The sequence below is a fragment of the Ctenopharyngodon idella genome, chromosome 13 (genome assembly GCF_019924925.1).
Source record: "Ctenopharyngodon idella isolate HZGC_01 chromosome 13, HZGC01, whole genome shotgun sequence".
NCBI classification, from domain to species: Eukaryota; Metazoa; Chordata; class Actinopteri; order Cypriniformes; family Xenocyprididae; genus Ctenopharyngodon; species Ctenopharyngodon idella.
The window spans coordinates 34804918-34831067 of NC_067232.1; the positions used below are offsets into that span (position 1 = coordinate 34804918).

General features: G+C 40.0%; 1 protein-coding gene across 1 annotated transcript in view; it reads left to right on the forward strand.

The window, feature by feature from the left end:
* The window catches only part of spred2b (sprouty related EVH1 domain containing 2b), a 50590-nt gene extending 26522 nt beyond the window's left edge, over positions 1-24068 (forward strand). Inside the window, exons 4-6 of the mRNA XM_051917701.1 lie at positions 545-609; positions 14697-14837; positions 18419-24068. Coding sequence (XP_051773661.1) covers positions 545-609; positions 14697-14837; positions 18419-19081 — 869 coding nt within the window. The 3' untranslated portion in view covers positions 19082-24068. The remainder of the gene's footprint in view (positions 1-544; positions 610-14696; positions 14838-18418) is intronic.
* Positions 24069-26150: the final 2082 nt, after the last annotated feature.

Consider the following 26150-nt stretch of genomic DNA (forward strand, 5'->3'; position numbering starts at 1 on the left):
AAAAAGTAATCTGATTACGTAACTCAAGTTACTATGAATTAATGCGTTACCCCCAACACTGGTGACAAATACGTCAGTGAATATGGTATATCCGCAATTGCATCAGTAAACAAAAAACTTGTGTGTGTGATTCTGCATTCACACCAGTAGGTGTCAGTATGAAGTCTAAGACCACTGTTGTGTTAGCTAGCAAAACAACATGTTCACAACAGCATACTACCAAACCACTTTTACTATTTCAGCAGCATGTGTTTTTGTTTAGAACAACAAATACTTATAGCATAGTCTTAAATGTGCTGCAAGACATTATGAATTAATTACAACCACCTATGTTAAGGTTAGAGAGGCTATAGATTAGCAATGTGATGCCTAAGGTGTGATATGCTCTAGGACATCTGGCTAGAGTTGTGTTTCATCCATCAATCAGTCTTTCACTGTCTTCTTGTCAGTTTCTGTCTCTCTCCGACCTCAAATACCACCATTAACCGACAGGATATGTGAAGGTCTGTCGGCTCATGTCTCCTGTTTGTGTGTTTTATTTTAGGTTCCACAACTTCCTCTTCAACACTCCAAAATGAGGCTGAACTTGGAGATGATGACGTGTTCACAGTAAGAGCCTTTGTTGTATAATGATTATTTAAAAGGTCATGAAACCCCAACACATTTTGGAGATGTTAACAGATATGTAAAGGTTGCACGTCAATGAAAACGACCATAGCACACATTATGTTTATTATTAAGGGAATAGTGATATTTTTTGGAGCCATTTTGTTATTCTATTTTAAAAAGCAAAGTTGAACCAATGTCATGAAAAGTGAGTATGCGTTAATTCAGAGCTGTGGCTGGGGAGTACTTGTCTACGTCATCCGTTTGCTGAGCTTTTTGCTGCATTATTCATGAGAATGAACTCTTTTAATCCAATCACTGCGCTGTATTATGCATGAGATCGCATTACAGTGGAGAATTCAAATGTCACGAAAGACCGTTTCAGTGATGTTCCTTCACTTCTGCCTCTTCAGCTTTGCTTTCTGAGTTCGGACACATGTCTCATAAGTTTCCTCAGTGCAGTAACACAAAGTGTTGTTTGCATTTTCCCCACAATGCGGTCCGAGTTTGACAACCAACACATGGAAAATATGACTGTAACAATATTTAATACGTAACAACACGCGGAACGTGCATAAGAGCGGTTTCTGCGCTATACGCCATGATGAGTTTAACAACACTCACAGTTCATATCTGGACCAGAGCAAGCGTGTTATTACGAACATATTACATATACTCTCCTGCTCCAAACATGAACCAGCACCATGTATGCGCACATATTTCATCATGTTTTCTTCAAATGAAATAGAAATGTGCAAATAAGAACATTGATACAGCCGTACATCTGATCATGAACGCGACAACGCTTTGAATTATTCTGATAGACAGAAGACAATGATGTAGACCGAAAATTCAATGAAGAATGGACAAAAAGTAACTATGCCTTTATTATTTCTGTTAAACTGATGCGTGTCATTTTTTCTGATATTGTGCCCATAAATGTAATGAAAATATTATTAGAGCATTCCCATTATTCTAGCTAGATTTTCATTTCAGTAATAATTTTTTTTTTTTTAATTATTTTTATCGAAACTGCATAGATTAAAGGGAGTAACAAATATTCTGGGTAAATACTTCAATGATATATACAATTTAAATAACAAAATTTAAATGTATTAGGGCTGCACAATAAATCGCAATTAACATGAAATCGCACTTAAACCGATTTGGCTTAGTGCAATTCCTTTCTTTTTCTTTTTTCAATGAAGCACAGCTTTGTGATCAGTAGTAAATGCTGCTCCATCTGAAAGCACTGCGAGTTTGAGTCTTATAACGTGCATTTGAAAAAGCAACACGCATCAAACATCTTTCCAAACATAAGCATTTATGAACCTCTTGTCCAACAAAAGACAACATTTAATAACATGTTTTTATTCCAAACTCACTTTATAACATCAGTTGAGTGTTTGAAAACATCCTTCTGTGAGATGACGTGGCTTCTTACACAGAATAAGGCACACAACATATTTCATAGTATTCTATACAGTGATAACGGCTATGTCGATTAGCATTGCATTATAAATATACTTTATTATCATGAAAATACCCGAGAAGGCTTAAAGAACTCAGATAAGAATTTGTTTATTAGTCACGTTTAATCAATCAAAGTGTTTCAATGTTCTTTTTATTCAGTCACAGCGATAGTATGATGCCCTTAGGGATTTCCTGGAATGACGTGCGTTATATTGTACTTCTGCGGGGCATATTTGGAGTTTCTGTGATCACAGAGCCGTGCTTCACTGAGAAGCTGCGCATAAAAAAATCGCAGCCTTTGCCAAATCGCATGTGGTTTAATTTCAATTAATCGTGCAGCCCTAAAATGTATACAATATAATTTAAATTTAAATACAAATACAATTGAAATATAATAACAAATTTGTTTTTTCTGCATTACAGTAATAAGAATGAGATTTATTGCATTACTGTAATAAGATTTGGATGCAAAATTGTTCAATGTTATTAAAAATGTAATGGTTTTCAGGCTTCCTTCTCTTTCAGCTAAATAAAATTTCTTATTTATTTCTTTTGATCTTGGAGCGAAATATTACAGCCCTGCACAAGACATGCAGAAGAAAAATCAATTTATTAATTTGTGGCAACATTTTTTAACTTAATTTGAATTTTTTATTTATTTAATTAAATTGTGGGTAGATTGTACTTCCTTGCTTTTGTTAAATTTATGATTGAACAAAATTGATGGAGCGAATTAGTACAACATGGCTATGGTTTAACTAAAATGAGGGAAGGAATTAATGTGTCGCGGGAATGAACTCTTTTCGTTTTCGTCACCTCATGTCATGTACGTGGCTCTGTATGAGCCAGACATGTTCTTGACATGTTTCCTGTTTCCTCACCCAAACATATCGGTGGTGCGTGTCTTTTCACACTATAGTGCACTAAGGACATGTACGTTTTAAAAGTAATATTTAGTAACTTCCTCTTCCCTTCAGCTTTGAGTGTGTGTGAAGCGTCCCAGAAAAGGCCCTTGTGATATTTTTTCCCACTGTGGAAGAGACAGGCCTTTGTTTTTTGAAGATGGTGGATGTGATAGCAGCGCAGGCAGGTTTCCTGTGGCGATTTCTGAGTAGGCTGTTCCGACGCTTGGCTTTTGCCCACTTACTGTCCTTTTGTCACAGTCACAGGAGACCAGGAGCAGCAGGCGGGGTCAGGAGATGACTTCCTGCTCTCCCCAGTAAAACTATCATTAGCAGCTGCTTCCTAGCTAACTGCCATCCTGATTTACTGCCGCCCTGGGTGGAAGGAGGGGGGCACGCACAGGGGAAGCCTCATGGCTCCTCTTTCACTCGCTGTCTGTCTCGCTTTCAGGCCAAAAGGGTAGACTGCTAAGCCAAGGACCCTGAGCTTGAAAGGAAACTTAATCCAACGCTTCTTTCCGTACTGGAATTTATGCTCTTCTTGTGCTGTTGGGTGCGTCCCTCCCTGCGTTCGGAAAACAGAACGAGATTTACTGCCCCAGTTCTTTTTAAAACCTACCTGTTTTGCAGGACACACACATTCTGCGGCTGTCGGAAGCGAGTGGACGCACACTTCCACGTGAGGTCGTTGGCGCAGTTGTTGGGTTGGGGGCTGGTGTTGATGACCTTTCCATATATTGCCGTGTGAGGCAAGTGGCCGCAGACAGCAGAAATGCGGGTCTGGATTTACAGCTCGGGGCGATTATGTCGAGGGGAGTTGTTCCTCTGCTGGGATGTACATTCCTCCTGATGGTTCCTCGTGAGCTAACCTATACTTAACCTCAGCTCGTTTTAGCTCATTCAGATCAGGGAAAGGACTTGCTCTGCGTCTCTGAATGCTGGGCATTTAGCAGGGTGTGTCTTTTATGTGCTCTGAGACGCATGGTTTTGGGATGCTTGTGCACGCAGCACCTCAATCTAGAACGGATCAGAAATGTAATTTTCACCTAATACATATTTGCTCTGAATTGGCTTAAAACAAATAAATTTTTTTTAGTCATTTCAACCATTTTTTTTTTTTTTTTTCATTTTTATTTATTTATGCACCAGTTTAACAATACATACAGACAGGGCTTGACATTAACTTTTTTGCTCACCAGTCAATGTGGCTAGTGGTTTTCCAAAGTTACTAGCCAATCAGAATTTTCACTGGCCACAATTTTGACATCGATACCATGGGGAAAAACTGCCATATAGATATTTTTAATATCATCTCATAATTTGGCAGCAGGTATATTAGGCTGCTGTCACTTTAAGACCTGATGCACGAATCCATTATACTGTTACACATGCATGTTTACGTTCACTTAACACATGACTATGACTGTTTAAGCACAATATACAGTAAAAGCAATGAAAAGAACTCAATTTAGTGTTGAGAGGCGGCTTTATGTGTGCGCACTTTGGGTGTGAGCACAAAATCTGTGGGAATGAATAAAATTATGCGCAATACGCGCAGTCCCACACCAAAATTCAAGTCCTGCAACACCAACTATATTCATCTGGAGCAAATGAAACCAGTGAGGGGAAGTGGGTTTGTGTCGACTCGCTGTAAGAGAGATGAGAAAGTGAGAAAGCGCAGCTGGTATCGTGTATCTGTTCTGAATATTGGAAGCATAAGTGTTTCAGATATTTCAGATATGTATGGAAAAATCAATATTTCTGACAACACTACATTGCACTTAGTTCATTATTTCAGATGCCTTTTTAAAAGACTATAACTCGACTAAAATGACTAAAGACTAAAATGTATATATTATATATAAAATTCAACCAGCCAAAGAGGCTAATTGGAATGACTGTGTTACACGTCACTGCTGAAATCTACCCTGCATTTGGCAGGTTGGCGGGTGTTAACGTCTAGCCCTGCATACATATATAATACAGCATTAAATGTCATAGAAATGATTGCAGTATTAATTCATTTCATTTCACCAGCAAAACCACAGTATATTTGGAATATTGGATTTATTCAACAGAATTAGACAGAAAACTTTTTGGAAGTTACAACCTTTTTTATTTACACTATCATGGTTAATGGTTTCAAATAAATTATTTTTGAACACATTTCTTTTCTGTTTATTTATTTTATTAATACTGATGTATTTGTATGTTCTTCTAAAATAAAAAAAAAAAAAAAAAAATAGACTAAAATACCAGTAGTAAAAAATTTGTTTAGTAGACTAAAAACTGATCTGACATCCAGTAGCGGACTTCCAAAAAACCCATAGACTTACATTGATGGACTGCTCAAATGGGCAAAGATTCTTCTAACTCCATCTGTCAATCATTTCAAATGTAAACATACACTAGGTTATGGCAAGCATCATGCTAGTAACCTGCCAAAACATACTAGCAACAACTTGTTACATGCTAACAATGCATCATGCTAAAATGTAAATTACCTTAAACGTGTAAAACTTTTTATACTATGTTAAACTTTGAGATTAGGTTTACTCAAGCCAACATCAAAGTTTGTCTACAAAGAAGGTCCGCGGTTTGAGTCCCAGCTTGAGCTAGGATGTCTTTCTCTGTGGAGTGCATGTTCTCCCCGTGTCTACATGCGTTTCCTCTGGGTGCTCTGGTTTCGCTCCGGTTTCAGACCGGATCGATGGAGGGTGTTTCTTCCACATTATGTAGACCACATAAACACTGTGTCTCCACTGCAACCGTGCAACAGTTCTCAGTTATTGTCAGTGATAACCAACGTCACTGTCAAAACGATACAGCACCTTATTCACTGCACGCAAACTACTATATGTTGGGGGGAGACAAACACTTTTGAATTAAAATACTATTTGAATAAAAAAAAATTTAAAAATCACTTGCATTTCCAGGTCACCAGATACATTGAACTGATTGGCAGAGCAGAGAGCACTTAAGTGCTCCAGAGATCATAATGCTGACATAACCCCATCACTGCATCACCCTACACCATGAAAAAAAACAAATGCTCAATGATGATGCTTAAAAATGTCATAATGTCTAGAATGAGTCATCAGTTATGAAGAGAAATGAGTGCTTTTGATCTGGTTTATGTTGTCCTCAAGACAAGGGAAAATAAGGCAGAAATACAATTAAAGGATCTGAAGTTGCACCATCTGGGTGTATACTGACCGTCTAAATTAATCTGATTCAAATCCACGTGAAATTTTAAAGATAATTTACCTCTTTTAAAAAGTAATTTAATTATCAAATAGTCGTATTTTTTTTCTTAAAGCTAACTTAAACAACAGAAAACCAACCAAATAAAGTTTAAATTTCGGAAACAATGTTGAACATCAAAATTGTAACCTTCCCAAAAGTAGTGGTCATATAAGAAGTACCAGAGTTCGCATGAACCGTACCCCAGACCACCGTTTTTAGGCAGACTCAGGTACGGTTCGTGGATGTGCACCCGAGTTCGAAGAACAGCGTTCACATCATTCAAACAAACCAAACTCCGATGCCAATCAATCATGGGTGCGCACCAAAAGTGCTAGTGAAGCACCCTCAGTAAACTTAAAAACTATTTAGACATATTTAAAAACAAAAAATACTAAAAATGACAAGAACACAACAAAATTGCTAAAATTTTAACTAAACGTAAAATGAAATCAGATTATATTAATTCAAAATATTAACAAAAACTAGAATAGTATATCAATCATACTGAAATAACACTGGTATGATTGGCTTTCTTCTTTAGAGCACAAAGGTGATATTTATAACAGAATGTCCAAACCGCTAAGACTGTCTTGTTTAGCAAGATTGTCAAGACTTGATTTCCAGTGAATAAGTCTGCTCATAAAGATGTTGTATGATTTACAGTGTAGTCACATGCACTTTAATTTTTAATTGAACAATCCCATTATTTCTATTTTGAGCTGATTTACACATTGCATGAATGCACTCTTTACTCTATACTTTAAGAGAGTAAGGTAGAGTTTCTGACAATTTGGGCTGTGTAATGTGTGTGTGTGTGTTGGGAGGAAATATATAAATGACAAAAAACAACTTCCTGTGCAGCAGTCAGGCAGGATAAGGCTTTGCTGTATAGAGAGCTCACAGCCAGGGCCCTGGAGGATGCTCAGAGGAAGTGGGATGTGGAAGACTAACAGTTCTGGGAAGAGGGGAAAAAAATGAGGTGGAAAGAATCAATGCTTCTTTATGCAAGAGGTAGAGAACCTTTATTCTGTTATCCTCTCCGGTCCTTAGCAGCATTGGACATCTGCATGTGGAGTATGTGTACGTAAAGGCTCTCAGCACTAATCACAGCAGTGGAAAAGGTACCGGTGCCCTTCCAACCCCCGGGCCGCCTGCCTCAGATTCAAGGTGGCTAATTACAGGCAATTTGACTTGGAACTCAATTAGTTCCAGCACATTTTTCACTCCCTGGATTGTCTTATTGAGGAATTAGAGCTGAAAACACCATAAAAACCTTGTTGTCAGTGGTTTGGAGTTCTATACAGAATATAAAACACTTTCCAGATAGCATCAGTCATGCACGTTCAGCACACGCTGACCGCACACACGTTTAGCGATGGAGGGCATTTGGTGCGATCAAATCTGATTGCTTGCAGTTGACCTGAGCAGCAGGAAAGCTTTTGATGCACAGCAAATTCAACTATGCTCAGACCTGTTAACTGCTAACCTGTAAAGCATGCAGCACCTCAAGACATGTTCCTCTGGCCAGATAAACAGCTATTAGAAGAGTCTGACACTAAACCCAAAGTACTCTTCAGTTTCGATGCAAATGGTTAGCATATGCATATGGTCAAACACATAATCTTTCAAAGTACACTCCATGTGATAGCATGCTCGAAAACAAGCGCTTGATACATGGCCTCAAGGCAGAGTCATCCTTGTCCAGTATTGCGCTATTTCTCTCCAGAAGTTATGACCGATTGAAATGTCTTTGTACTATTTTAATATGGAGTTGTGGGTAACTTCATGCAAGCGTTCATCAGCTCAGACATCTTTTGTTGTTGTGGTGTCCAGTAGTTTTGTTTTTGCTGCATCTCATCTGTTTCAATTTTGACTGTTAAACAACATCCCGAACCAGTGTTGCCACCTTCTGGACAAACACATCGGTGCAAAAAATTCAAGGTACATGGATAAAAAAGTCTAATAGTTAGAAAAGTACGCGTGGTTAGAGAACTCTGGCTGCAGGCAATCAGGCTGCACATACTGCGATCCTACCGGAGACCGATGTATATGTTAGAGTTAAAAGTCAAGCAACAACTGAATAATTTCCCTTTGACTTACATTAAAGAAGGTACCCGAGCCACCTAGAGACCAGAATATCTTAGGCCCTGTTTCCACCTGGTATTAAGATGCGTTTTTGTCGATCGGATCACAAGTAGATGAGGGAGACACATTCCCATTTACACCTGGTATTTTAATCAGTCTCTTTTGTCCACTTTCAACCACTTCTGTCCTGATTCTTTAAGGGGAGGGTCTATGGGCGGGTAAATGTATGAGGTTTTTTTCAGATCTTTCGATCTAATGAACAAAATAAGCTCGCGCAATTTACATATGAACGCTACCGGAGACGAAGGAAAAACACAGAGAGCAGCAGCTCTCGTTTCTGCTCTGACAGCTGCAAGACCATCCGAATGCTGTGATTGTGTGTTAGAAATCAGGAATGGTGAGAGAACATTGTGCTTGGTAAATTTTTCGTCTTCAAAAGAAACTTGGGTCTTCAGCCGACAAAGTTCAAATCCCCTCTGGTTAGCGCGCTTCTCATAATGTTTATGTGTTACGTCAGTAGGCGGAGCGTAGGCAGTCTTTAGTGGCTGTTCGAACACATTCAACACATGAGCATTTCCACTACAAAATGAGCATCCACATGAGCATTTCCACTACAAAAGCAACCCTGTCGAATGCATTTTCGACTACCTCTGGAAGTGATCAAAAGTGGACAAGCTCAAAACATTTAGATCCTGTTTACACCTATATTTAGCGTTATCCACTTGGGATCCAATGAACCAAAACGCATCTTAATACCAGGTGGAAACAGGGCCCAGACCAGGGGTGCCCAATCTTGTTCCTGGAGATCTACCTTCCTGCAAAGTTCAGCTCCAACCCTGATCAAACACAACTGAAGCAGTTAATTAAGATCTTCAGGAGCACTTGATAATTACAGACAGGTGTGTTTGATCAGAGTTGGATCTGAACTCTGTAAGTAGGTAGAGCTGCAGGAACAGAATTGGGCACCCAAGTCTTAGACACTTGGGAGTGGACTTGCAACAACAGAGAAAACCCGCTAACTGGATAGCAACATCCTAAAAACACTCAGAACACCTTAGCAACCATCTTGCAATGCCCAAGTAACCTCCCACAACTAGCATCATTAGAGCAAATTTTACAAGAAAAACAAATAAAAAGAGAATTATTGCTTTTGTATTGATACTGTTTCAAATTCAACTTTTGTTGTTGCTTATGTAGTAGTTGGTCCTTCCCATATGTTTTTAAAGGCTTACATTATTTTTTCTGAACTCTGTACTCAGTTTTGGTCTATGTATGGGCCTGGTTTTGACCACTGCTTCTATTTTTTGTGCTCTTCATGCTGGCTCTCTCTCAGTTAGTCCTATGGGGCCACATTAAGCTATGTCCGGTTATAGCCAGTTTATTGCTCAGACAGTTCTGCCGGCCCAGTTTGGATTGGTCTGGTGTGGTTTCGTGCCACAGGGTGGCCAGCATCAGACTTAATGAAGGAGGGCCCATTTGTGAAATTACCCAAAAGACTTCAGTTCCCTTTCAGTTTTACTCCCCCCTCCCCCCTCATTATCTTTCCTCCCTCCCCCACTGCACCACTGATTGCGCGTCATTAACGGACCGGCATCAGCTCTGCTGCTGGGAAGGTATGCCTTTGAATCAGAGTTGGGCCACATGTGCCTTTGAACTCTCTTGTTATCTGCGCTACGCCACACACTTTAGAGCTTTTCGATAAGACGGTTGATTTTGTGGTGGGGTTTGCGATTTACTTTAGTGTGCTATTTTTTTGTTCTCTGTTTTGTTCTTCGTTTCTGTTCCAAAATCAGGCAATCCCACTAGATTTTACAAGCAATCCCACAATGCATTGCGTTAAGTCAAGGGAAAAAAGTCCAAGATGGCAGATGAAGCAAACAAAATGTTTTATGTAATAGTATTTTATGCTTATAAGAGTGCCATAATAATATCTTAGCAACATACTGACATCAAACCCTATTGGAATAAATGAACTAAAGCCCACAATAATGTGAAATCGATGAACAAACTGGCGTAACTAGAGCTGCCCTCCTAATATTCGACTAACCGTTAGTCACCAAGAAGAGGCTTAGTCGACCAAAATTGGCATTAGTCGGTTAGTCGCAGAAAAAAAAAAACTCCACAGGAAATCACACAGTCTGTGTGACAGACAGATCGTTAACGACAGGAAATCCAAACATTTTCCTATCATTCATGGACCTCAAGTTTGGCTTATCACTTGAAACATATAAGTTGTAGCAACTTTACAAGTCCGCTTGCTCTAAAGTTAACCTAGATAAATGTGCCCTATTATTTGGTGCATATCCAAGTGTTTGTGTAGAAAGCGCGCTTACTGCATGAGATGGAGGCGCCGGTGTGATCACTTGCATTTAACTTAAAATGCTCCATCATTTTGGGTTATACAGATAAGAATAATCCAACATTCGAAACTGTAAATGGTTTCCTTATATTTCTGTAAACTCACAATAAAAAAAAAAACATTGTGCTTTTTTTGTAAAATGATGGAAACTAACAGGATGCGCTTTCTGCCGTCTCTGTCTCAAGTGAACTTGAGCGCGATACAAAAATGAACCAAAACTCAGCATATACTTGCCTCACAGACATAAGAAGTATATCTATGGGAAGCTTGAAATATCTACTTTTAAAGTAACTGATTCAAATCTAAAATAAATATGCTCAGATTATGTAATCTGTATGAAACGCGCATCCACTACTGCGGAGATGATGTGTCAGCATCGTCGACTTCATCTCTGCAGCCGAAAACACACAAAACACTAGTTTATCAAAAAATTATTAAAATGTTCAGACAGTCTCCTTCTGTTTTTTCAAGCCATATTCATAATCATTACGTCAAAATCTTTAGTTAAGGGCAGCCCTAGGTGAAACAAAAACAGCCAAAAAAAAGTTTGTCTGGAGTTTGTTTCAGGAGTTCAAAAAGCTTGCCAAAGCAAGAAAAGTTCGTCTGAAAAGATCGTTCTAGCTGGTAAACACCTTTGAACTACTGTTGGTCTGTGGCAATAAGCTGGTGTGGCTCTGAGGCTCCACCTTCTTTGGCATGGAAAGCACGTGGCAAATATTTCCATATTCATCTTAACACCACTCTTGGGATGTTCGCTAACAGTATACTGCAGGTCAGGTGTTTTGATCTTCTTTTTACCCATAAGCGAAGAACGAAAAAGAAACAAACACGTTTCTTATGGGGAGCATTCTAAATCAGTCACTTCTTAAGCCGAAAGTATACTTCGCTTGTCCATGTTCCGAATCCGATGCTGCTTGCGGGTAGTCCACATGACTATTTTTGTCATCAGCACAGTCTACCGATGTTCGTGCACACCATCCGTGTTCAGCTCGATTTTTTTGTGACTCGTTTGCAAAACAACAGTGCATGTGCAACTAATTGAGAGCTCAAAACAAAAGGTACACTACGTAGTCTGCTCTCAGGGTCAATAGTGTGTTTTTTGACTTGCACTTAACTGTGTGCTTGACTGAGCAGAACAAGGAAAATGCAGCATACTCGGATCTTTAGGTTTCATCTAGGTTAGGATGCTGCCTAAGAAGACAGCAGCCTATGTAGGCAGTAGACAGCAAAGCAGCTCACTAGTTTTTGTCGGCCTGATACTGCTTGAGTACTTTGGACCAGTGTTTTTTAGACCTGCAGTGTAAACATCTGAAAGGGTCTGTGTTTTTAATTATCTCCAGCTGTCCAGCCCCAGCTATCCTCCTAAACGTATTTTTAAATCATGTCAGCTCAGGCTCTCTTGGCAGTGATTTGAGGGACGCCTGTATTATTTTTGGCCAGCAGTTCTGAGGTCTTTGTATGAACACGAAGGGGAAACCAAGGCCCAGCCAGGCTGGCCTGGGACAGAGAGAACCAAGGTGCAGGGACACAGCCAGCCACTGGAGACTCCTTGTTCCTCTCGCCCAGCTGGAGTTTAGTCTCAAACATGGAAAAACTCAGCTTGAGTGGCATGGCATTATCTGATCCCAGTGATCCTACAGACCCCATGAATGGCTTGATGAACACAGTTTTCATTCCTGTGTTGACATATTTGCTAAAAAAGAGAGTTTGGGTGATACATATTGTAGAGCACATCACTTTTTTAATGACCTATAGAGTTTTAGTTACACTACAGCCCTGAAATGATGTTATTGCTAGTCAAAAGCAGGTGATAACATGTTTTTATTGTCTATTTTTCAACACAAAAAAACTAAACATAGACTATTAAAAAGACATTAAAATAAAATAAAAGCACTTTGATGGACTTACCATCTGTCCAGGATGTTTCCCTGCCTACAGCCCGAGATGCTGGGATAGGCTCCAGCATTTCTGCACCCCTACATAGCGGTTTGGAAAATGGATGAATGCAAAATAAAATAAAATCTCTCTCACTTTCAGCTGCTCTTGTTAGGGGTCACCCAGTGCATACTTGTTTGCTTATTTGCTCATCATTCTCATATTTATTTGCCATATTTTATATGAAAAAAACAAAAACAGAATAAATTCTCTTTCACTTTCAGCTACTCCCGTTGGGGGTCGCCACAGCAGATCTTCCTCACTTTTAATTGCCATATAATTGCCACTGGATTTGTTTTTTCATAATCATAATTTTGTCATGACAACTCTTGGGAGATTGGCATGGTAATGGATATGGCAATGTTAATGTACTTGGTCTTGCCGGAATAGATCTGCTACGCTGCTGCTGCATATGTAACAGATATGAATTAACCCTGTAGCAGATCTATACAGGTGGAGCTGGGGAAGGTGGAGGGTTTCTGAAACCAGTATTTGTTTGAATGTTGAGCCGCAGCTCATTCGCCGCTGATCCAACAGCAACCAATCAGCTATGCTCTGTAGATAATGACGTGATCGCTACCAAATGAGTTGAAGACATATCAGCCTGCACCATCTAGAGTTTCATGCCAGAACTAGGTAATTGTTTAACTTGTCTTATATTGAGAGGCTATGTATAATTTCCAATGAAGTAGGTTTTACTTTCTCATTCTTATTCTGGAGGGCATTTTATTAGAGACTGCATTCATCCAAGATAAATCATCAATATTTTTGTTCCATTTTCCTGGTAGGGAAAGACTTTAAATTTAAAATGCATACATCTGTTTAAAGTGAATTTTGTACACTAACACCTCAAAACTAACAGACAACAAAAAAACAACATTTAAGGGTTTTTTTTTTTCTGTTGGTTTCTCACTATTCATGCCAACAAGCTTCTATTAACAATATTTTGTCATACGTTCTTCTAACCACATATATCTTTTTTAAAACTCGAAGTGTGTGTGTGTGTGTGTGTGTGTGTGTGTGTGTGTGTGTGTGCGTGCGTGCGTGCATGCTCACACTCCACCTGGCAGGTGGTTGTTGAAGGCATCCGGTTCAGCCAAAGGAAGGATCACGTCCAGACTCTCAGCCACTAATCACTTCCCATCCGCCCAGCCGCCCTGCCTGTCTGCCTGTCGTTCTGTCTGTCTGTTCAGTCCACCTCCGCAGGCAGCTGTCTGTCTGCACCATTCTAATGTTTTGTGTTTAACGACCAGGCTGGAAACTTTTCACTGGAGCTCATCCAGACAGAGAGCTCCAATCCTGCATTTCTGCTCATAAGTTTGAAGCAGAAATGTGGCCGTTTCCATTGACCTTTTCTGACAGGCTGTTTCAGAGTCTCAGTTTCACTACTACATGGCAATGATAGAGCAAATCTACACTCCTTTTCCTTCTGCTCGACCACTCTCAGTGTTCATAGCTACAGTTCATTTGTTAAAATGTTATCATTTATTACATGTAAAATATATTGTACATTAGATACAGTGGTGCACTTCAGAATGACTTTTGTTTACCTCAGCAGGAAGAGAATATCTTGATTTCGGTACATAGAACAAGTGCTGAGGTGTTCTGTAGGTCTCTCTGGTAATGTTATGGACCAGAGCTGTTGGTTTTGTGTGTGATGGCCTATATCCCAGCATGCTGGAATCATTTTAAGTTCCTCTAATAACAGGGAGACTTCAGAGGTTTTTACAGATCCTGTGGCCTGAGGCCTGATTTTTTTTGTTTAATTGCACAATGAAGTTGAGCCACGTCACGTCGGATTGACTGCACTGACGTGTGCATGTGTGTTTATGTGCAGTATATGGACGTGTGTGTGGTGTATTAATGTTTAGCTGTGAATCAATGCCACTTGCCCATGATGTAATGGAAAACTACATATACTCTGCAAAACACCTGTCTGTGATCGGGATTGTCTTCTTGACAAGAATGACCGCAGTTTCCTGGACAGTACATGTACTGTGTTCAGCTCTTGTTTTGATGTATTTCATTTTTAAATGTCTCTAGGTTGTTTGAGACTGAGTTTGTTTTGTTTTTTTCCTTTTGTTCTTCAGACTGCCACCGACAGCTCCTCAAACTCATCTCAGAAGAAGGAGCATACTACACAGCTAGTGGCCACCTCCACCTTCTACGAGCCTCACCCGCATCGCGGCATTCTGCAGTACCGGCCGCCTGAGCGCTACAGCTTGGATCAGGTGCGTCACGTGGACTACAACTGGAGCCTAGTAAATGTTTGGATAAAAGAATGAATGAGAATACATTATCTAGATCAGGGATACTTGTATACTTGTCATTATAAAGTTTGGTGTCTATAAAAGAAAAAAAAGAATACTTATTCAGCAAGGATGCATTAACCATCAAAAGTGACAGTAAATACATTTATATTGTTTAAAAATATTTCTATTTCAAATAAATGCTGTTCTTTTGAACTTTATATTCATCAAAGAATTCTAAACAAAAATATATAATAGTTTTTTACAAAAATATGAAGCAGCACAACTGTTTTCAACATTGATAATAATAATAAATGTTTCTTGAGCTGCAAATCAGCATATTAGAATGATTTCTGAAGGATCATGTGACACTGAAGACTGGAGTAATGATGCTGAAAATTCAGCTTTGATCACAGGAATACATTAAATTTTACAATATGTTCAAATAAAAAAAATATTTATTTAAAATTGAAAAACTGTCACAATATTACTGTATTTTTACTATATTAAATGCAGCCTTGGTAAGCTTAAGAGAATCCTTTCAAACACATAGAGTCTTAACAACCCCAAAATTTCAAACAATAGTGTGTATGTATATATTATTTTAAGCTTATATATAATTATAAAAAGTCTGATCTTTTTCCACACAAATTCAACAATCCAGCTAAGTCAAAAAGATAACTCACATTCATATTTATTGAATAAAACATAATAACTATAATATATCATGTGTAATCAGGGTTTAGGAATACAATGAGATGATAAAAGTTTTATTGGGCTGTTTTCATGAAGTACCCCACAACATCAGCATGACTGAATTTTTTGTGGAAACTAAGCCATACCTCAAAATATGTCTGCACTGGTCAAAACGTTGAGAGGAAAGATACATAGGTCAAGTCACATTTTATTTAAAATACAAAATGGAAGGTACAAAAATTATATATACAATAAACAGTACAAATACAGGTGTTGGACAACGAAACTGAAACACTTGGTTTTAGACCACAATAATTTATTAGTATGGTGTAGGGCCTCCTTTTACAGCCAATACAGCATCAGTTTGTCTTGGGAATGACAGATACAAGTCCTTCACAGTGGCCAGAGGGATATTGAGCTATTTTTCTTCCAGAACAGTGGCCAGATCACTACGTGATGCTGGTGGAGGAAAACGTTTCCCGACTTGCTCCTTCAAAACACCTAAAGTGGCTCAATAATATTCAGATCTGGTGACTGTGCAGGCCATGGGAGATGCATGGGAGAACTTCACTTTCATGTTCATCAAACCACTCTCACCAGTCTTGCTGTGTGTATTGGTGCATTATTATCCTGATACACGGCATCACCTTCAGGGTACAATGTTTGATTCATTGGGTGCACGTTTCTCCAGAATGGTTTGGTAGTCCTTGGCAGTGATGCCCATCTAGCACAAGTAGTGGACCTAGTGAATGCCATGATATTGAAGACCAAACCATCACTGATCCACCCCTGTGCTTCACTCTGGGCATGCAGCAGTCCAGGTGGTAAGCTTCTTTGGGGCTTTAATGTCCAATCCCTGTACATAGTGCAGGGTTTCTCAACTCTGGCCTTCGAGATCCACTTTCCTGCAGAGTTTAGCTCTAACTTTGATCAAACTCACCTCCCTGTAGTTTTTTAGTAATCCTGAATGCACTGATTAGCTTGTTAGCTAGCTACAGTATTAAACATGAAAACCAGTGCCAGTGTCTCATTTCATCAGAATTGCAACCTACTATAAAGCAGCTTTCCAGTGTGTTCATTAACAGAAGAAATTAACCAGAGAGGATTTCCATGTCAAAGAAGGCGGAGCCTCTGCACACACCCACTTAGTACATAATCGATACAGACCAATGGTAATACGAAGGTGTTTACCAGCCGGAGTGAACTTTTTTCCGGGAAACTTTTTCGTTCTGTTTCGAACTGTCAAAACAAACTCCAAACTAACTTTGTTTTGGCCTGATTTTGTTCGAAATGACGTTAGATCTGTTCGTTCTTCGATTTCGCTTGAAGTACATCAGGGCCTTTAAGATAGCAGGAGCATTCTGCAGTGCAGGCACAAAAATGGGGATGGAATTGTAATAAAAATTGTGGTGGTGGGCTGGAACTGTGATCCCTGATCTAAATGTAATATAATTGAAACACAAAATAAAATTATTTATATTTAAAGGGGTCCTATAATGCCCCTTTTACAAGATGTCATATAAGTCTCTGGGGTCCCCAGAATGTGTCTGTGAAGTTTCAGCTCAAAATACCCTACAGATCATTTATTATAGCTTGTCAAATTTTCCCCTATTTGGGTGTGAGCAAAAACACACCCTTTAAATGCAAATGAGCTGCTGCTCCCAGCCCGCTTTCCAGAAGAGAGCGGAGCTTTAATGCCCGGAACACACCAAGCCGACGGTCGGCCGTTAGGCAGTTTTTGTTCGTCCACCATCTAATTGTGTTCTGCACCGTTGGCTGAAGTTGGTCCTCGTCTGCTTTTTTTCGGCCAATTCGACATGTTGAATCGGCGTCGGAGCTCGTCGGTCAGTCAGGCCATCTGATCATTCTGATTGACTGTTCAGCTACTGCCACCTGCTGGTACGGAAAGGCATTTCTTTTTACGCAGGCGCAGAACGGACGTGCTACTTGGCCGTCGGGTGTTGAGCGTCGGTTTGGTGTGTCAGGGCAACTTTGGACCCAGACACTGCCGACGCGAGCCAACCCCGCAGTCTGCTTTCATCGCCACTAGTTCGTCGGCGTCGACTTGGTGTGTTCCGGGCTTAACAGCTCGTGCTTTGGTTGCTCAACAACAACAAAGCTGGTGAATCTCACGCAGCCAAAATGACGACTGTCAGTAACGGTGTTCAGCCTTACATTGTTCAAACCAGAGTCGGACACTGATGGAGAGACTCAGGAAGAAGTTACAATTTTTAGAATGCATCTGGACATTTCTGAATGGTTAGTGGATAAATTAATGTAGTTGCTGTGGAGTTGATTCAACTCATCGACTAGCATGTGCCGTCATGTTAATCTTTTGTGCAAATCCAGCGTTGAATTGACCCTCGTTTGTGAAGTAGTCCAATGTAAAATGACAGCATGGTAACAACACTCTACTACAACAACTCTTCCTCTACTCTAAAGCAGCCCAACATGGCCTCACCCCCTTTGTTGTGTGTTCCCGGGGGCAGGGATTATGTAAATTTTGGGGTTTGTCACATTGTAGTCCCTACTAGCCATTTGTCGTAGTCCTTAAAAAGCGATATCTGTAAAAGAAAATATCTCCCTTTGCATTGAGCTTTGAGCGTCATAACTTTGCAGATGTTGTTTATGCTCAAACAGCAACATTACACACTAACTAAAGTTAAAAGTGAAATCATAATCAAGGAACCCTTTAAACATTAGCAATATTTAAATTATATTACTAAATCAGATAATGTAACAGCTAAAAGAACATGGAACATGTAAATTCAATTTCCAAATAAGTGACAGGAAAAAAAGAAATGCAATGTATGATCATATGGGCACAGTCATCTCTTTTATACGTTTGTGTCCTTCTTCCCTTTTAGAAGTTCTCCAGGAACCCCTTCCCCTTTGAGGATGAGGAGATCGTCCGAATCAACCCCCGGGAGCGCTGGCTGATCACAGGCTATGAGGACTACCGATACGCTTCCGTGCCGGATAAGTTCATCCAGCCTGAGGACTCGGACTCATACGTTCACATCGCTAAGAACGAACCCTTAAAGCACGACTACAACTACCCCTACGTGCCCAGCTCCGACTTCAGCCAGTGCGACCTCAAGAGCCATTGCGGTGGCGGCAGCGAAGTGGTGGCCACCCAGCCTCGAGCGTTCAAACTCAAGGGCAAGCGAAGGAAAGAGGACGGAGAGCGATCGCGCTGCGTCTACTGTCGGGACATGTTCAACCACGAGGAGAACCGACGCGGACAGTGCCACGACGCCCCCGACCCCATCCGGACCTGCATTCACCGGGTCAGCTTTATGTGGTGCGCCGACAGCATGCTCTACCACTGCATGTCCGACCCGGAAGGCGACTACTCGGACCCGTGCTCGTGCGACACCAGCGAGGAACGTTTCTGCCTTCGCTGGACGGCCCTGCTGGGTCTGTCGGTGCTGGCGCCCTGTCTGTGCTGCTACCCGCCGCTGCACTTGTGCCACCGCTGCGGCGTGGCCTGCGGTTGCTGCGGAGGAAAGCACAAGGCTGTCGGCTGAACCCCCTGCCCGTCCCGAACAATCCCTAAACACGCCCCTCGGAACGCTAGCACTGAGGAGGGCAGGAGCGGACAAAACCGACGCGGCCCGGTTGGAGCTTTTACTGTCTTTTACTTCACGGTCTCTCCTGGTTCCAGAAAACAATTGGTGCATTTAACTGGCTTGAAAAACATTCTCTTCTCTTTTGGTTTGATTTTATAAATATGAATATATATATATGTATATGTTCTTTTCTTTCCCTTTTGTTGTGGATGTTTCTCTCAGTTCCTTGTGAAAGAAATGGCTCTTTTGTCAGGTGGCTCCTGGAGCCTTCATGTCATGCATTACTTATGCAGGTACTTTATATTTTTTACACTGATTTGACTTTTCAAGAACTTGAATAGCTTGTTTCGGTTTTGCGTTCGTGGCCAGCAAACGGAGGAATTAGCTGTTTACTCTTCCTGAACAGGTCCTTGCATAAACTGGCATTTGTATCCCAAGCCCTTTAACCATTCAGAACAATAACAATGAGATTAGCTCGAGACACTAAACCTGTAGTTGGAAGCGTCCATTTGTAGTGCGTTTGTGGGAGAGCGTGTGTCGATGCCTGCGTGCGTGTTGTAAAGGAATGATAACATTGTATCACAGCATAGTATTGTTGTTATTATATTTAAGCCAAATTTACATAAGCTGCATCCAGAGTATATGTAAATACTGTATACTCATATGTATATGTTTCAAATCGAATTATTGTAATCACCTTCGACAGCCACGGCTGTGCTTCAGATAATGGACATTTTCCTCATAGAGTTGACTTATTTTGGATGCGAGGGTGGCTTTTGAGTTGATGCGTATTTGATATCCAAAGATTATTTTTGTCATATTTATTTTTCGCGGTCAATTGAATCACCAGCCAAAGGGAGAAAAAAAAAAGAAAGAAACTATCAGTCTGTGGGCAAAAAAGCACAGCCATGACAGGGAAAGAGGAGTTTCTAGTGAGCCCACGCCACTTAAACAGTAAAAAAATCATTCTTTTAATCAACATTTTTATCTTGAAAAACAATCGAAATATCCTCACAAAAAATTACTTGATTTACTTGAGAAGCTAAATTGTGTAAAATAAGGCTTTTTTGGAGAATATATCTGAATTTCTTTGGATTTTAGCTTATGTATTATAATTTTCTATTGATTTAAAAATAAACCTCACACAGTTTTATTAGATTTATGCCAATGGTATAAGAAAAATAATGGAAAACAACTCAGTATGAAATAAAACTTAAGCCCAAAGTATACTTCGGCTGTCCCCGTTGCGCAACGGTCTGCGCACCAATTTTTGTGTCCGCACGGCCAACAGCGTATGTGTGAGTGACTTGAGCGCTTAAAAACAGTCCACTAGATAGTGCACACACGCCAAATGTGTCTTTTCACACTCATGGCCAAAGGAGTATACTCTGAAAGGCGGAAGACAAAGCGGAACGTGAAAAATGAAGTATACCCAGGCTTTTATGCAATTTTGCTTCTCATATTTGGATATTTTACTGGAATACAAGATAAAAATATCAATAATAAAATGATTTTTTGCTGTCTATTTGATTTTAGATATCTTACAGAGGGAAAACACTAAACCGCTATCTTTTTTCCCTTACTGACAGATGGTTCAAAATTTGTCTCTAGAAAAAAGAAGGAATTGTTGTCTCAAAGATGTTTCCAGCTCCAGTCCTTTTCTCTAAGAAAACAAAAGGAAACAGAAAAATAAGCTTGATTTTTAGGGTGCTTTATAGAGGGACATTTGCCAAACCGTTCTCCAGTTTCTTCATGACAATAACTTAACGCCTTAATTTTGTCTCAAAGAACTTTTGAGAGGACAGTAAAATGAATCAATTCAGTTCCTCAAAGAAGTGAAAATAGTGAATAGATATTTTTCTATTATATAAAAAAAAAAATTAAATAACACCCCAATAGATAGGCCTTTTTGTTGAATAAAAAAAATGTGCTCCAGTTATTGCGGGAGTCAAATGGCATGGTACAATCCGTGAGGCGGCTCGTATGTGTCGAGTCCGTCTCATCACCTCACCCACCCCTGTGAAGGACATCGTGGTTTACCAGTCACCTTCCCCTGTTTAAGCTTTGTCTGAATAAATCATCGACTGACAGAGCAGTACTATTCAAACTGTGTGTGAGCAGTCAAAGAATGTACAGTATATGTGCGTCAAATGCTTCTTCATGTTATATAAACGTTCAGCCTCAAAACCATGTTCTCAATGGTGGCGTGTTCTCAAATAACAATGTGCTCTTAAAAATAAAGGTTCTTTAATGGTTCGTTGCAGAACCTCTTCTCAACAAGAACCATTTTTCTTTCTCGTTATAAAGGTTCAAAAAAGCTATTGATGTCACATCATTGGCTCAAAGATTGGTTCGGAATAGCATACTACTATTACTATTGCTGCAGTATTGCTGCAGTACTTTTTTTTTATGCTGACACTACTGTATCCCACAATGCAATGCGGTTGATATGACTTTCCATTTTACTGTGATGGATGAAATGGGAATAAGACCTGTTCACAACAAGAACGATAACTATAATATAGAATCTATATTAGTGTTCACACCAACCGACTCTTCAAATTCGGGTGGATTCTGATTGGCTGGCAGTTATATTGTTCCTCTGTGTTGTTAGCATTGTAGTGTTGGTGTGCACTTCGCTATAGAGTGCAACAGTGACCTTTTTCAGCGGCACTGGTTCTGGAAGTATTATTTCTCCCATAGGGATTTCAAAAAAGTCTTTGTTAAAGCGCTATAAGCCATGAACCAACCCAACCAGCTACGAGGTGAATCACCACAACACTACAAACTTTGATTTGAAGCAAAAAAGGTTTTGAAAATCAGACAAAAGTACAAGAATGTGTACACTGTAAAAAAGAATTGTTGGTTTAACTTAAAAAAGTAAGTTACCTGGTTGCCTTAAAATTTTGATTTCATTGAAATTAACAATTTGAGTTAATACAATGAAGGCGATTGGTTTAATCAACAGAAACTCAAAATATTATGTTATCTGAACCACATTAATTATCTAAGTTAATTATCTAATTTGACAAGAAAAATGTTGTGATAACAAATCATGAAAATAATTTTTTACAGTGTACTTAGCGACTTTAGTGAGGGAAAGAACTACAATCCCATGAAGCATTGCAAACAGCATAATCAAATTAAAAACGATAGAGAAATATAAAACTACTAATTTGTGTTGATTATATATAAAAGCAATATTTTTTTTTTAATTGCGAAATATACGTCTATATACAAACATTTAAGTACTTTGAGAGCGTAGATAGATTGACTCAATTACGTCATTCGCAGTGCTTCATTGGAGTGGGCGGAGCTACATAACTATTTTGGTGCGTGACTCTGATTGGTGGAATTTTCTGTACAGCATCATGGGTAATGTAGTTTTTCACCAGGAATTCCTAAGTTAAACACGGTTATTTTAAAAAATAAGCTAAAATAATGCGGGCTGATGGCTTCAACAGAAGCTAATATCATCGATTAACAACCTCGTAGTTCACAGTAGGTCTGTCTGTAAAGGTTTACAAGTTTTCGTTCAAAATCAGTTTCCCCTATGGAGAAAATGAATGAGTTTTTACTTTCAGAACTGAACTGTTGCACTCTATTCTCATAGAATTAGAATGATTATTAAAACTTTATAGTTCTAGTTATTGTCCTTGGTGTGAACAGGCCTAGAAAATCAGCCGCAATCTCTTGTTTGACTGGATTGTCAAAAGTAAATATATTTTTACACAAAATTGGATTCAATTTGATTTAAATGTATTATTGTTTGCTGGGACAAAATGTATATTATTTGCTGACTTAAACATGATGCGATCATGTGGCAATAATGTGTTTGTGGAATAATGCATACTGTTTCACTTACTATTTTTAAAAATGTCATTGTATACAGCACAGTATTCAGTTAGTAGTATGCTAGTATTCATTCCGAACATAGTCTTTGTATCCTCTGGTTAAAATGAAGCAGTTTTGTGTGGGGGTCCAAAAGCTTAAATGCTTCAATTTTGCATTTTTCTAAGAGAATATATTTCATTACAAATCACATTGTAGTATAAGAAAAAGTGGAAAGTGTAATTGAAACATTTAAGAGTTAGTCCCCTTTTACTTACCCTGTTGTTTCTGTGTGTTTAATTTTCCAAAATATCTAAAGCCTAGTGTTTAAATTTCCAGGTTTAAATGAAAAACATTCAATGTGGTCACAGACTTTTGGACCTTTTCTGAAGGACCGCACCATAGAAGGTTCAGGTTGTAAAAGCTTTTATTTTTAAGAGTGGGGGTCGTGCTGTGTGGTTTCGTCTAACTTTCGGGGAACGAGGAAAAGCCCCCTGTCGGTTCACTGGAGTCCTCACGCTAACCTCCGCAGAGAGGTGTCAGCTGTCACTGTGTCCTTCATTCACCGCACGTCCTTTCTGTATCTGAATATGTCAGCTTCTGCAATACCGCTGTCATCCAAGCTTAGAGAAGAGCTGCGTTTTATTTTTCTATCTGTGGTAATGGAAAGTTAACCAAAAGCATTCTGTATGAACGTCTGTCCTTGTGCAACGTCTTGCTACTACACACATTTACCTGTTAAAAAGTGCCTGAAGCATCATGTTAATCTATCTCCTTGTATACTAAAAAAGAGAAAAGAAACAGAAAAATATAAAAAAATGAAATAAAACCTATTGTATTGATTAGTTTTGTTTTTTACAATCCCAATTTTTACCTCTGTAAAAAGCAAAAAAATCTATATCAAGTGTATGATGTACATTTTTATTTCTATTTTTTTTTTAATCGTTTCTAACATGTATGATCAATGTAGCTCCTGCTTTTAGGAAAAGATGGGGGAAAAAAAGAAAGTACTTTGTAAATACCAGTTGATCATATCAGAACTACATGGCGGCCTGGCCGGTGTCAGTTCTACATGTTTGTCATAGGTCCCAATAAAAATGAAAGAAACCAGTAATCGGCCTACATTTGTGCTGTTTGCCAAGTCTGCCAAGGAATTGTTCGCTTAAAAATTCAAATTTGATAAGAATTTGGTAGGATTTTGATTTTGACCTCCTGTGTATCCTGTTGACCTCTGCACGCATTGACGTTTTTGGTGTCCCTTAAAGGGATGAAAATTATCCCATGATTTACTCACCCTCAAGCCATCCTAGGTGTATATGACTATCTTCTTTCAGACTCGAGCGCATCTTTGCCGGCTGTCGTCTCAGACTCAAGCTCATCTTTGCCGGCTGTCGTCTCAGACTCAAGCTCATCTTTGCCGTCTGTCGGCTCAGACTCGAGCGCATCTTTGCCGTCTGTTTGCTCCGACTCGAGCACATCTTTGCCGGCTGTCGTCTCAGACTTGAGCTCATCTTTGCCGTCTGTCGGCTCAGACTCGAGTGCATCTTTGCCGGCTGTCGTCTCAGACTCAAGCTTATCTTTGCCTTCTGCTCGGACTCGAGCGCATCTTTGTCGGCTGTCAACTCGGACTCGAGCGCATCTTTGCCGTCTGTCGGCTCAGACTCGAGCGCATCTTTGCCGTCTGTTTGCTCCGACTCGAGCACATCTTTGCCGGCTGTCGTCTCAGACTTGAGCTCATCTTTGCCGTCTGTCGGCTCAGACTCGAGCGCATCTTTGCCGGCTGTCGTCTCAGACTCAAGCTCATCTTTGCCGTCTGTCGGCTCAGACTCGAACGCATCTTTGCTGGCTGTCGTCTCAGACTCAAGCGCATCTTTGCCGTCTGCTCGGACTCGAGCGCATCTTTGTCGGCTGTCAACTCGGACTCGAGCGCATCTTTGTCGGCTGTCGACTCGGACTCGAGCGCATCTTTGCCGGCTATCGACTCGGACTCGAGCGCATCTTTGTCGGCTGTCGACTCGGACTCGAGCACATCTTTGCCGGCTGTCGACTCGGACTCGAGCGCATCTTTGCCGGCTGTTGTCTCAGACTCAAGCTCATCTTTGCCATCTGTCGGCTCAGACTCAAGCGCATCTTTGCCGGCTATCGACTTGGATTCGAGCGCATCTTTGCCGGCTGTTGTCTCAGACTCAAGCTCATCTTTGCCATCTGTCGGCTCAGACTCAAGCGCATCTTTGCTGGCTATCGACTCGGACTCGAGCGCATCTTTGCCGACTGTTGTCTTAGACTCAAGCGCATCTTTGCCGTCTGCTCGGACTCGAGCGCATCTTTGCCGGCTGTCAACTCGGACTCGAGCGCATCTTTGCTGGCTGTCGTCTCAGACTCGAGCTCATCTTTGCCGTCTGCTCGGACTCGAGCGCATCTTTGCTGGCTGTCAACTCGGACTCGAGCGCATCTTTGCTGGCTGTCGTCTCAGACTCGAGCGCATCTTTGCCGGCTGTGACCTATGATGCAATGGCGAACGTGGAAGCTTAGAGGATAGAGCAAAACAAAACACCAGTCACGAACTATAAGTCTAAAACGATCATTTTTAAAGAGAAATTACTTGGATTTCGATATAAGAAAAGAGGAGCTTGAGTTTGTTCCCCAGCCCTATTTGGTTGAACCGCAAGAGCTTAGAGTATCGATAAGCTTGCGATACTCCTACATCATACATCATACATTGCATCAGGGGTTACTCATTTGGTGCAAGTCAACTTATAGTCGTCTGCCGGAAGCTAGTTATTTGAATGTATAAAATTTTAAATATGGATATTTTTCTTACAAAAACACACCACTTCACTTCAGAAGGCCTTTATTAACCCCCTGTAGCCATATGGATTATTTTTATGATGGATGGATGAATTTTTTGGGCTTCAAAATCTGGCCCCCCCTTCACTACCATTATAAAGCTTGGAAGAGCCAGGACATTTTTAAATATATCTCCAATTGTTCATCTGAAAGAAGAAAGTCATATACACCTAGGATGGCTTGAGGGTGAGTAAATCATGTGATAATTTTCGTTTTTGGGTGAACTATTCCTTTAAGGCCCGTTCACACCAAGGATGATAACTATAAAGATATAGTTCTAAAAATCATTCTAAATATAAAAGAATAGCAGAACTATAACAATAATGGTACAGAGAAACAATATCATTGG